The sequence below is a fragment of the Puma concolor genome, chromosome A2 (genome assembly GCF_028749965.1).
Source record: "Puma concolor isolate L17-30 chromosome A2, mPumCon1.1.hap2, whole genome shotgun sequence".
NCBI classification, from domain to species: Eukaryota; Metazoa; Chordata; class Mammalia; order Carnivora; family Felidae; genus Puma; species Puma concolor.
Window position 1 is genome coordinate 89,923,890 of NC_141668.1, and position 13,996 is coordinate 89,937,885.

General features: G+C 37.2%; 1 protein-coding gene across 4 annotated transcripts in view; it reads right to left on the bottom strand.

Moving 5' to 3' along the window:
* Window positions 1-13,996, bottom strand: part of ORC5 (origin recognition complex subunit 5) — a 147,389-nt gene that overhangs the window by 99,851 nt on the left and 33,542 nt on the right. For all 4 annotated transcript variants that reach the window (XM_086696881.1, XM_086696882.1, XM_025929583.2 and 1 more), the window contains exons 8-12: window positions 13,883-13,973; window positions 9,925-9,977; window positions 8,456-8,568; window positions 7,285-7,332; window positions 178-288 (exon numbers count right to left, since the gene is read on the bottom strand). In XM_086696881.1, the coding sequence (XP_086553007.1) occupies window positions 178-288; window positions 7,285-7,332; window positions 8,456-8,568; window positions 9,925-9,977; window positions 13,883-13,973 (416 nt within the window). The remainder of the gene's footprint in view (window positions 1-177; window positions 289-7,284; window positions 7,333-8,455; window positions 8,569-9,924; window positions 9,978-13,882; window positions 13,974-13,996) is intronic.

A 13,996-nucleotide genomic window follows, 5' to 3' on the forward strand; every position in this document is an offset into this window, starting at 1 on the left:
CTCAAAGATGCTGTATTTGGAATCTTCAAGTACTTACCAAGAACAAAGTTCATTCCACAGTTAAAACGGTAACATACCCTGACTAAAAATCTGAATGCTTGGAACTATACCAACTATACTACCAGAAGAATTCCATAAAAATAAAGATGACAGATAATAACCTATCAGTAAGCTTACCTGGGAAAAGATGTTTGCTGTTGGAGCAACCCTGCTATCCACGATACTATACAATATTGCTAATAACCTGTCAAGTGGAAATGGTTTTGGACCGAGAAGATGATTGCTTGTCTGTAACAACAAAAGAACACGGATTTTATTTTTACAGCAGTACACTTTCTGTACTACAAATTCCTTGTAACAAAACATGTATATTGTTCCCCAAAGACCCTAACAATTCTAACTTCCAGTCTCTACCTTAAAACCTTAGCTGATACGATCATGAATTCTCTTTCAACATTTCCTTCAAGTTTTTCTGACTTAGCATAAACAGATATTAAAGAAAACAACTGACAACTCATCCATCTCAGTCCTGAACATCCTGAATATCACACCTACTTTGCTGCTGTAATTAGATGTTCAGTAAGTTAGCCAAGTCATTTGTCAAAACAGTGCATATCCAAAACCAGGGTCTAGGTCCTAACTCCTAGATAGAACTTAACTCCTTACTGCTCACTATTCACTCCTCTGTGTTCCATCACCAGGAAAATACATTTGTTCCACATCAGTAATTCTAAAAAGATCAGTTATAGTAAATACTAGCTTAGAAAACTTATAAAATATTTTGTAATTTGTGAATATGCTGTCAGCCTGAAACACAAAATTTAAAAACTGAAAAATTATAAAATGTTCATACTTGTGTACAAAGTCACATGATACAATTACTTGTTATTAGAAAACTGAAGTGCTCAGGGCACGCGGGTAGCTCAGTTGGTTGAGAGTCTGACTTTGGCTCAAGGTCATGATGTCCTGGTTCACAAGTTCAAGCTCCACATAGGGTTCTGTGCTAAAAGCTCAGAGCCTGGAGCCTACTTTGGATTCTGTGTCTCCCTCTCTCTCTCTGCCCCTCCCCCGCTCATATTCTCTCTCTCTCTCTCTCTCTCTCTCTCTCTCTCTCTCTCTCTCTCTTTCCCTCCCTTCCTCCCTCTCTCTCTCTCTCTCTCTCAAATAAACATGAAAAAAAAAGAAAACCGAAGTACTCAAGGTCCACTCGGTAAGATAATTTTAGTAGCACTGTTAGAATTTAAGTACTCTATATTACGCAATAGCAAATAAATGGAAATCTTCACTTACATGCAAGAGAATAACTATTTCTTTAAAGAAGAATAAATAAGAATGTCTAAAGAAAAATGCCTACACAGAATTACAAAACGTTTACCTCAGCTATTTATATCTAAAAAATAGTTCAGAAATCATTTTCCAGGTCTTAAACTCTATATCCTTTCTCATCAAACACTTCAAACCCTTAGAAAAAATACAGAGGCTGATATAACAAATAACAATGTACCCAGTACCCAATTTTATCAAACCCTGACATTATGCAGTATGTGCAAAGAAATAAAACATCAGATCACATTATAGATAAAATGAAGCTCCCTTAGACCCCTCTCACATCTCATTTTCTCCCTAGAAGGAGCCACTATCCAGAATTTGTTTTTACCACTTTCATTACAGGTTTTATATCAGTACTACATATGTATTCATAAATAATAATATATAGCATTATCTGCAACATCTAATCTCATATAAATGATACTATTTTGGACTATCACTCTGCCAAGTTGCTTTTTTCCTTCAACATGTTTTTGAGATTTATCCATATTGATACATGCATCTCTAATCCCATAAAAAAATTGCTTTAATGTTTATTTATTTTTGAGAAAGAGAGAGAGAGCACGAGCAGTCAAGGGGCCAAGAGAGAGGGAAACACAGAATATGAAGCAGGCTCTAGGCTCTGAGCTATTAGCAGAGCCCAATGCAGGGCTCGAACTCACGAACTGAGAGATCATGACCTGAGCCAAAGTCAGACGCTCAACCAGCTGAGCCACCCAGCCGCCCTACTTCAATCCCATTTACAAACTGCCCTACAGAATGCCATCACTATCTACTTCTAAAAATTCATCACTATCATTCATCACAAATGATACTGTGATGGACAATCCTGTACATTTCCCCTTGTGTTCATGTGTGAGTTTCTCTAAATGGGATTGCTAAGTTAAAGGAAAGGGCACAGACAATGCTGTGTGCTCACCCACACTTTGTTCTTGGGCACATGGGAAGACTACATTTCTCAGTATCTCCTGCAGTTGGATGAATACATGTGACTGTGATGTAACCTACTTCCAAATCTGGCCTTTCAAACCTTTAATCTTCTTTTAATCCTTTAATCTTCTTACCCTTCAGTGGCAACTTTGGAAATCACCATGTTTCACTTGGCATCACTATAAAAGAGGGCCACCCAACTCATACTCAGTTGTGTCATGAACAACATATAAACCTTTGTTATGTGAAGTCAACTGAGGGTTTGGGGATTTGTTTTTGTACAACAGCATACCCTGGTCTATCCTGACAAATATAAAGTACATTCACGTATTAACTTTAATTATCGCCAACCTACAGAATATGCAGGCTCATATTCTTCTACATTACCAGCAACATCTGAAAGCATCACTTTTTTTTTTTTTTTTTTTTTTTAGTTTTGCCAATCCGAGAACATGAAACATCAGCTGTGGTTTAAAGTCTCATCTCTCTCACTAGTGAATGAGACTGATAATCATGTCAGGTTTGTTAGACATTCAAGTTCCTTTTTGTATCATTTACCCACTTATCAATTGGATTTTTGCCTTTTTCTTACGGGTTTGTATAGTAAGTCTTTAAAAAAATCTAGATACTAATCATTTGTCAGTTGTATGACAGTGGTTAACATGGTAGGCTTTGGAGTCAGAAAGTCCTGGAAGCGCATGCTAGTTCTACCACTTAACTACATAACTTTGTGCCAGTTATTGAATTAATTTTTCTTTAATAGTTACTCAGTTTCCTCACCTAGAAAATGAAGACAATCACAGTAAACACATGCAACAGGTCACTCTGAGAACTAAAATAAGATCAAACACAGAGCTTCACAGTATTTGGCTTATAAATGCTCCACAGCTTTTAATATAATCATCATGATATAGATATACTTGTTTCTGTGTTCTTTTTCTTTTCTAGATAACTGCCCTGAAAACAGGAAATGTTTTATTCACCTTTTTATCCCTAGCACTTGGGATCATTAAATAAATGAACAGATAAATGGACAATGAATAAATAAATGATGTTCAAGAAAGAAAAAAATTAAGGTAAATGCTGAGATATCTAAATGGAATTGGTGTCCCTGTCCTCATTAACACTTAGAAATGACTTGAGGTTAGTTCCTAAATTCCAGAAGTGTTAGAATCACGTGGGAGGCAATTCGGCCTAAGAATCGCATTATGAAAACCTACTTCTCTGATTTTCACTTTTTAAATTTTCTGATTAGAAAACACATATCCAATTTAAAATTAAAGTGTTCTAGGGGCGCCTGGGTGGCGCAGTCGGTTAAGCGTCCGACTTCAGCCAGGTCACGATCTCACGGTCCGTGAGTTGGAGCCCCGCGTCAGGCTCTGGGCTGATGGCTCAGAGCCTGGAGCCTGTTTCTGATTCTGTGTCTCCCTCTCTCTCTCTGCCCCTCCCCCATTCATGCTCTGTCTCTCTCTGTCCCAAAAAATAAATAAACGTTGAAAAAATACAAATAAAAATAAAAAATAAATAAAATTAAAGTGTTCTAGTGGCATGCAAGCCATATAATTTATCTTCCTCACTGAACTGGTTTTGTGTGCTATAAATGCAAGGTGGCTTCCTATCTAGAGGGGAAGAGGAAGTCTGAGAAATGCCTATAAATTCACTATAGAGCTCAAGAAGGAAGGCCTGTAAGAACAGAAAAATCAAAAAAGGAAATCAAATCAATTTTTGAGGAGTTAAATGGCAGCAAATTTGGTGTCAAGTTACATAAAGAAAAGTAGAGACAGAAACTTAGGGTTATGGATATCTATCTATACCAGAAAAATTAAAACTAGAAACAATTCAAAGAAGAGGAATGGGACTATGGATGAGGAGAGCGGAAAAACCATTGCTTTTCTATGTAAACCAACTGGCAAGTAATCTGATATCACGCATATGCATTAGTTGAATTAAAAACTAAAATCTTAAAAAACCAGTGTCAACTGAGTATACACAGAGAGAAAGAATTACACAACTGAAGATCTGTAATATTTTCAAAACAACTGTTACAATAATTATTCATGTGGTTTGCTTTTTAAGGTTTGATGCCCTGATTAGATTGAGAGCTTCAGGAGGGCACAGACAATGGCTGTTCGGCTCTCCGCAATATCCATAGCATCCAGCAGAGTGCTCGGCATAAAATAAGCATTCAATCAAGATTTCAGGAGGAGAGGGAACAAAAATATAAACTAAAAACTGTACAGTTTCAGTTAAGGTCAGATTTTAAAACGACATGAACCAAAGACAAAAGAGGCTATTATAAAATTCAAGTCAGTAAGAAGAACTAGAGTTCAGGGGTGCCTAAGGGACTCAGTCAGTTGAGCATCTGATTCTTGATTTCGGCTCAGGTCATGATCTCATGGTTCGTGGGTTCAGGCCCTGTGTTGGGCTCTGTGCTGATGGTATGGAGCCTGCTTGGGATTCTCTCTCCCCCCCCCTGCCCCTCCCCCACTCATGCTCACTTGCTCACTCTCTCTCAGAAGAAATAAATGGAGGAGGAGGAGGAGGTGGAAGAGGAAGAGGAAAACAACAACAACAACAACTACTACTACTGCTTGAACTAGAGTTCCTTTACAACTAGAGACATTTTCAGGAGGTCTCTGCTCATACAGTTCCCTCCGTCAAGACCGTCCTTCTCACGGACTTGCACAAATCCACTCATTCCACAGGGGCGGTCTGAGCGCTAGCTCTTCACAGTCCTCACTGATGACCAGCACGCATACATCTTCCACCTCAAAATTTTTAAATGGTTTTCTAAGTCTAAAGAATAGGCTTAAAACTCTCAGTCTTGTATTCATTCTTCAATTTTCTTCATTTGTAAACACCCAGCAAATAACCACCAAGTCCTGAGATACAGAAATGAAGAGATAAGATTCCTTCCCTTAAGCTTAAGGAACTGGTGACTGACAAAATTCCTCCATAATCTGGCCTCAAATGACTTGTCTGAAATTCACCGGACACTTCAGCCAATTACATTTCATTATTTCTTTTATACCCTACATTTTTTATCTCTGCTTCTTTGCTCCAATCATTTCCTCAAGTGGCATGGCCTCCTCTCCCATCTTTGCACATCCAATCCTCACCATTCTTGAGCACCCATTCATATGTAAGGCCTACCACAAATCCTTCCCTGACCACCCCAGCTGTAAGTACTCTCTCCTATCAATCCTTTATGACCCAAAGTAACCACACACATAAGAAAGATGGTACAAAATCAACAATATGCCTATAGTGGAAAACCCAATCAGAGATGTCTCAGTGAAGAGGCAATACCAGAAGAATTTTTCCGTGCCAAGCAAATGTATTCGGTAAGGAAATTTCCCTGTCAAACTCTGACTCTGTGTGAAGAGAGGAAAAAAGTCTTCTCTGAGATTTCAACTAGAAAGTAGGGCTTAATGCTGATGGGGGGAGTGGGAGTATAATTCACAGTATCTCTGCAGTCTGAAATCCCACCCACAAGGCTAAGAACTGAATTTCAAATGATCACAGGTTACTGGTGCTCTTAAATGCCTGCACAGAAGTAAATGTAACACCTTTCTAAAGAGCACACTTCAGGCTTCAAAAATTCCAAATGACCAAGTTTGGTCAACAATTAAAAATAATAAAATATTCAGGAACAAGGCATTTTGTCAGCAAAAATAGAAAATGGAAAATTAGTAGACCAATAAGGTCTTCTAATACTGGAATATAAGGAGAACATAAAATATATTTATGTTAAAGAAAAATATGACTAGGAAAAATATAAAAGTCATCAGACTTGAAATAAACCAATGAAACATCTAAGAATTATAAATAAAATTACTGGAGTCACAAAGATGATGTAAACAAAATAGACAAAGCCAAAGAGAGAGTCACAACACAGAACTGAAGAGATCATCCAGAACACAGCACACAGAGACCAAAGGTAATGAAGAATGAGAACGACTGAAGAAACAAAGAGGACACAGTGGGAAGGTCTAACCTACATCTAATCAGTGCCTCAGGAAGACATGTTAGAGAGAAAGAGAACAAGGCACTATTTGAAGAGTTAATTCATCAGAACTGAATAAAGGTATCATTATTCAAATTCAGGAAAGAAAACAAATCCCAAGTAAAAACTTGAATCCCAGATTGACCACAGTGAAACAGAAAAAAAAACAAAAGCAAAAAACCAAAAAACACTACAGTTAAAGAAGAGACTTATAAGCAGCTAGAGAAAAACACAGATATCAACAAAGGAATAACAGACTAACAGTGTATTTTTCAGCAGCAACAATAAGGCCAGAAGACAGCAAAATGATGTCCTCAAAGTCCTGAGAAAACACTATCAATTTAGGAGGCTGAGGAACACTGCTTGTGAGAATGGGAGTGAGAAACAAAACTCACAGCTTCTGTGGTACAAAGTTTACAGGTCGAACTTCATCTTTTGCCAAGAAAAGCAGCAGTGGTTTAAATGCACAGAGAGTGGCACAAGTGATCTGAGCAGGCCCAGTGCTCCTTCCGTCAACTTTGATCTAGTCCCACACCCCTCCCTTCAAGGTGCTCAGAGCCTCTAATTCCTAAACTGTTCCAGACTCCTTGGTCAAATCTGCTTGCTTTGGGCTTAGGTGGCAGCCTTGTCTGGAGGCTTAGTCACCTGTGCGTGTACCTGTAACACAGTTCCAAACTGTGCAGGTCTCACATTTACTCTTTATCTATTCATTTACCTTCTGTATTTCTTTAATGTTGTTCTTGTGGGTGTGTCAAAGGGGAAAAGAGGAAAACCAACTGTGTTTAGTTAAAAATTCCAGGATAATCTTCTCATCTTTTATCACACTTTTATTCACACTTTTATCTCTACTATCAGCTCACTGGAATATGCCTTTGTCACTATATTCAATATAACAAAATATGGAACCTTATCAATAAATAACTTCTTACATCCAAATGACTACTAAATGCACACATTTACGTCCTATCATATCCTGAATTCATGAGTTCTTTCTAACAGAGACGTTAAAATGTAAATACCTTTTCATGTTTCTTTAGGAAGTTGGTTTTCTTGATTTTCCCATGATGCTGCAATTAAGGAAAATAACTGTTAAGATAGAAAAAAAGGTAATATTCCATAAAAACAGAAAACATAATGGAAAACATGGTACTAATTTCGTTATCTTAGACTTTCTTATTTATTACCACCTAAAATAACATATTTTAGGCTGCTCTGACTTAGGTTTAGATTGTATATGAGATTACTTATGCATGTAAAGAAATAAGGTGTTAAAATAAAATAGTGATACTTCCTAAAACTACTTAATATTTTGACTTAGTACAGCATTATTTGTTTCTATAAAAAAAAAACTTCCAAAGATAAAGGGGTTTTTATTCATCCCTTAAGGCAGGCTACTAATTCGCATAAGAAACACTGATTGAGAACATTTAGTTAAGCACTTGGGATTTAGCAGTGGGAAAAAAAGATGTGTTCTTTGCTTTCATGAAACTAAAAACTAGTAGGGAGATAAACAAAACAACAAATAAAAACTTACTACAAATACATTTAATAATAAATCAAATTGCATACATGTTTTCAAAAAGAAAACAATTCCAAAGTGGAATTTCTCCAACTAATGTACATGCAGAAGGGGCTTCTGAATGTTCTGTATATCAATGTACAGAGTAGATGGCACCCTTAAAACTATTCCCATCTCTCATACTTTAAACAAAACCTTATTTATATATATTTTTTTAAACCTAGAGTTATTACCTAAGGTATATGTGAACTCTTCTGTGAAACTACCTATTTTTCCCATTCAGATTATGACCTTAATTTAGAGCCTTTAAAGAATATGTCCTAAATATATATTTAGCAATCTCTTTTTTTTCTCTCTTTCTTTGAGAGAGAGAGAGAGAGAGAGAGAAAGAGAGCACGAGTGGGGGAGAGAGGCAAAGGGAGAGGAGGGAGAGAGAGAATCTCAAGCAGGCTCCACACTTAGCCCAGTGTCCAATGTGGGGCTCGATCCCATGACCCTGGGATCATGACCTAAGCCAGAATCAAGACGTGGATGCTCAACTGACTATGCCACCAAGGCGCCCCACATATTTAGCAATCTCTTATTCTAATCTCTACCCCTGAGAAATTTACAGGTGTTGAGAAATTTCAAAACATTCCTAAAATCTTCAGAAACAAAGAAATAATTATTACCTTAAGGAAGAACCTCTTGTCAGTTCTTGCTGGATTGTATGAAGCGAGGTATGCAGCAATGAGAATAAACTTGGAGTAATATGGAAGTTCCACATGAGTATATGCTGAGAGACCTACACAACGAAAAACTTTGATGAAGGCATTGAAGAGGCTACCATTAAGTTTCTCTTATCTTTTCTCACTTACCTTTTGACTTCCATATATGGTATTCTCTTATAAAAATGACCTACTCCCTGTGTCAATATAATGATGATGGCAGCAGTGGTAGTGAATATCACTATTAGTCATATGCTTGCTCATTTCATTATTTTTGCTTAGCTCCTCCTATTCTGAACTCTAAATCCTATCCATGCAGCCCTTCAAAGCCACATTTTCCATTAAGTCTTTCCTGAAGCTCTCTTATCACACCAAAAGTAGAAAATCTGTCCCTACTATGAATTCCTACTTTGAGTATTTAACTCATGGCCCATGTAACTTCATACCTGTATTAATAATTAATTATACATAAATTATATCTCTTACCAAGCTATACTCTTTGCTGAAGGAACTATATCTGTTTTTGTGGTATCCTTAAAGTATCCTGCACAAAGGAAAAAAAACTAAATGAACTGATAAATAAAACAAAGGAGCCAGTCAAATGGCATTGATTTGTACAGAAAAGGAAGGAATCTGCTATTTACTGAATATCTAGTATGTGTCAGACACTGTGCTAGGTGCCTTACTTAGGGGTCTCTGAATCTTTGCAGTTACTTAAAGCTCGACATTCTTTGGATGAGGACACTGAGGTGGACTCAAGAATGTAGAGTCAGGGAATAGTGCAGACCAATCACTACAGGTTTTCTAATGCCAGCATCTATTTCTTTCCATCGGAACACACAACTGGAAATCACTTGTATGGCATCTAGAGCATTTAGAAACCAAAACAGATAAAACAGAATTGCAACACCACTTAATTTTACACCGCTTCTCCAACCTTTGGCCAGTGATCTATTTTTTTTTAATAAGAATTATTTTTGATACTCGCTTAATTTTTTTTAAGTAAAAGTTGTTCTATGGAGATAAATCCAAATTGATAGTTTCTTTAAAGAAAAGAAAAGCAGAAAGCTTTTAAACAGAACTGCATCCTCCAAACTGGGTCAACATAAAATTCATGAAGTACATATATACTGAGATAAAACTGTGTCATACAACTGAACAAAAGCATTTAAAGAAACTAAACTGCTTGATTTTTACAGGATGTAACCCAACATTGAGAAAAAAGAAACTGGTATTTGAATTATTTCCTCTCATTAATTGGAGCTTCAGTTAAGAAAAAATCATTCATTAAAATATCACTGTAGTTTGTAAAGTCTTTTCTGTCACACTGTTTACTGACTGATGCTAAATTTAGTATTAACATCAGTATCTTAGTTACTAGTAATCAATTAAAGAAATGTCTCTGGTAACTGTCTCAACACTTCCTTGGATACCTTTCAGTTGTGCTGGATCTGTGTCATCTTTCTGTAGCTTTTCCCACTGTGAACTGAAAGAAGACAGAAGAGCAATAATGGTTTGAAAATATATGAAATCAATATACTGGACTTAAGACAGTCCTAGAAAAAACTAAAAATTTGATTTAAGAAAATAATCAATTTCCTTACAAATAACATACATATGCAATATATACCTGTCTCAACAAAATCATTGACTGTATATTAGAATATAACCTTACATAACAACACCCAGATGTTAGTTTTAATTTTTTTTTTTATTTTTTAAAATTTATTTATTTGCGGGGGGGGGGGGGCGGGGGGGCAGGAGCAGAGAGAGGGAGAGAGAATCCCAAGCAGGCTCCACGCTGTCAGCATAGAACCGAACGCAGGGCTCGAACTCACAAACTGTGAGATCATGACCCAAGCCAAAATCAAGAGTCAGATGCTTAACCAACTGAGCCACCCAGGTGCCCCAATACTCAGATGTTAATTTTTAATCTCTTTTCCTGATCATAATTTTAAAGCTATCAGAAAGCACCAAAAAATAAATAACATCACCTATCCTTCAGTAAAACTCCCCACGTTTCAGTTAGAATATTAGATGCAACTGTTATACACTATTTCTAACTCCATAACAATCTCTTAAAATAAGTACAATTACAGCAGAAAATTGAGGCCCACAGGTTAAGTTGCCCAAGTATACCCAGCCACTCAGTAATGGAGCTAAGACCTGATTCCTTGTAGAACGCGTGCAAAGTTCATGCCATCTCCACTGTCCCTTCTGACCTTACTTGCAATTAAAACTATTAAACAGTCTCAAATATTGTTAAGAGTATGAAGTGAGAATATGACAAATCAAATTCATTAGGAAACACACTATGGTGCAGTAAAAAGACTGCCCTGGGAGACAGAAGTTTTAGCTGTATGACCTTGAATAAATTATTATACTTCTCACCAAAATATAAGGCAGTTAGATGCAATGATCTGTAAGGACCCTCTCAAACTCTCTAACTCAGCTTTTAAAATGCTAATATAAAAATAAATGCCAGATCAGAACTGAATATCCCAAATCTGCAAGCAGAGCTGAAAATTACGGAGATACAGGCATACTTCATTTTATCATGCTTCACTTTACTGTGTTTTGCAGATAGTGCATTTTTTACAAGTTGAAAGCTTGTGGCAACTCTGCATCAAGCAAGTCTATCAGCACCAATTTTCTAACAGCAACCGCTCACTCCATGTCTCTGTGTCATATTTTGATAGTCCTCATACTACTTCAAATTTGTTCGTCACTATGATCTTTGATGCTACTGCTGTAACTGTTTCGGGGGTTCACAAACTGTGCCCATATAAGATGGGAAACTTAAACGCTCCACTGACGGGCCATTCCCTCATCTCTCCCTCTCCTTGGGCCTTCCTATTCCCTAAGACACAATAATACTGAAATTAGGCCAATTAATAACCCTACAATGGCCTCTGAGTGGTCAAGTGAAAGGAAAAGTCACATCTCTCACTTTAAATCAAAAGCCAGAAATGATTAACCTCAGTGAGGAAGTCTTGTCAAAAGCCAAGGTAGGCTGAAAAAAGCCAGGCCTCTTGCACAAAACAGCCATGTTTTGAACACAAAGGAAAAGTTCTTAAAGGAAACTGAAACTGCTACTCCAGTGAACACATGAATGATAAGAAAGGAAAATAGCCTTATTGCTGTTACAGAGAACGTGTTAGCGGTCTGGGCAGAAGATCAAATCAGCCACAACACTCCCTTCAGCCAAAGCCTAATCCAGAGCAAGGCCCAACTCTCTTCAATTCTATGAAGGCTGAGAGAGGCAAGGAAGCTACAGAAGAAAAGTTTGAAGCTCTTGAAGTGGTTCAAGAGGCTTAAGGAAAGAAGCTGTCTCCATAACATAAAAGTGCAGGGTGAAGCAAAAGGTGCTGATGTAGAAGCTGGAGTAACTCTCCAGAAGATCTAGCTGAGATCATTAATGAAGGTGGCTAAACAACAGATTTTCAGTGCAGGTGAAGCAGCCTTCTCCTGGAAGAAGATGCCATCTGGGACTTTCATAGCGAGAGAGCTGACTCTCTGGTTAGGGGCTAATGTAGCTGGCAATGCTCACTGACTATTCCAAAAATCCTAAGGCCCTTAAAAATTATGCTCATCAACTCTGCCTGTGCTCTGTCAATGGAATAACAAAGCCTGGATAACAGCACATTTATTTACAGCATGGTTTACTGAGCATTTTAAGCCTACTGTTGAGATCTGCTCAGAAAAGATTGCTTTCAACATGTGACTCACTGCTCATTGACAAAATATCAACATGAACAGGAGTTTGGAAGAAGTTGATTCCAACCCTCATGGGCGACTTTGAGGGGTTCAATACTTCAATGGAAGAAATAACTGCAGACGCGGTGGAAATGGCATGAGAACTAGGATGTTAAGTGGAGCCTGAAGGCGGGGCTGCATGGCTGCAATCTCATGATGTAACTTTAACAGATGAGGAGTTGCCTCTGATACATGAGCAGAGAAAGTGGTTTCTTGAGATGGAATCTACTTCTGGTGAAGACGCTAGGAAGATTTTTGAAATGACAACAAAGCATTTAGAATTTTACATAAACTTAGTTGATAAGGCAACAACAGGGTTTAAGAGGACTGGCTCCAATTCTGAAAGTTCTACTGTGGGTAAAATGATACCAAACAACAGTCAACAAAATGCAGCAAATTTCACAGCTGTCTTAAGAAACTGCCACACCCATCCCACAGCAACCACCAATCAGCAGCCATCAACCTCAAGACCCTCCCTCCACCAGCAAAAACTTTATTTGCTCTCCTTATTGATCTTGTGAAGAAAACCGGATTTATGTGGCCATCACTGTCCTATGGGAAACTCTAAGTCCTTCCAGCATTACATAAAAATCATTCCAACAAGCATCCAAATTTTTCTATCTTTAAAAGAGCACATCACAAGCTTTTCTATTCTGGGACTTGTGAAAATCCTCATCAAATGTCATTTTTTTAATGTTTTATTTGAGAGACAGAGCATTAGCAGGGGAGGGGCAGAGAGAGAGGGAGACACAGAATCTGAAGAAGGCTCCAGGTCCCAAGCTGTCAGTGGAGAGCCCAATACAGGGCTCAAACTCCAAAGTCAGATGCTTAACTGAGCCACCAGGTGCCCCTCAAATGACTTTTTACTGAAAAGAGGAATAACAGTATGTTTGTAATTTTTCTATTTATTCAGAAACGATTACATTTCTACCTGAATTACAGTTTAATCAGCTAATTAAATGAGCAAAGTTAGTAAAGAAAAGGAGTTACAGACCAAGATATTTATGAGAGAAAAATGATAACACTACTGACCAGAAAGTGAGGAGAGCACACAGTGCTGTTGATGTTTTTATACTACTATATTGCTTTCCAACTGAGGCTTAACCTATCACCTATTTATTATTCACAAATAATTTAAATCTTGTAAGGATTGTTAGAGGAGGAAACTGAGGCCTAGAGGGTTTTTAGGAGACTAAGGCCACACAAGGCAGAAAATGGCTGAGATGGAAATCAAAACCCTGTTCCTCTACCTGCACTAAATGTCACCACATCTCCTGTTTCATTACTATGAAAGTCTAACAACAAATATAGACATGTGATTTAATTCACACATTGCTTTAATAATCAAATTTTCATTATACTATTCAAATATCTAACACAAATAAAAAACAAAGCTGAAGTTGATTTTCTTGTAGCTTTCCAGACTTAAAAAAATTACTAATTGTGAGACATATGCCTTATTTCAAATTGTGTAACATACTGGTTAAAAATTTTTTTCCCCAAAATAAGAAGAAATGATTCAAAACTCATGAATTTTTTCCTAATTGTGAAGCAGGTAAAGGAAAACACTGTAGTAGACAAAATATCCAAACTAAAGATATAGAAATATTATATACACATTAAATAGAAAATTACCTTGATATTTCCCGGAGATAAACAGTCTGCATGGCTTTCTTCAAATGAGGTTCAATATTTCTCCAGAGTTTGCGAGTATCACGTTCATTTGCTACCCCAAATGGGAGAAAATTA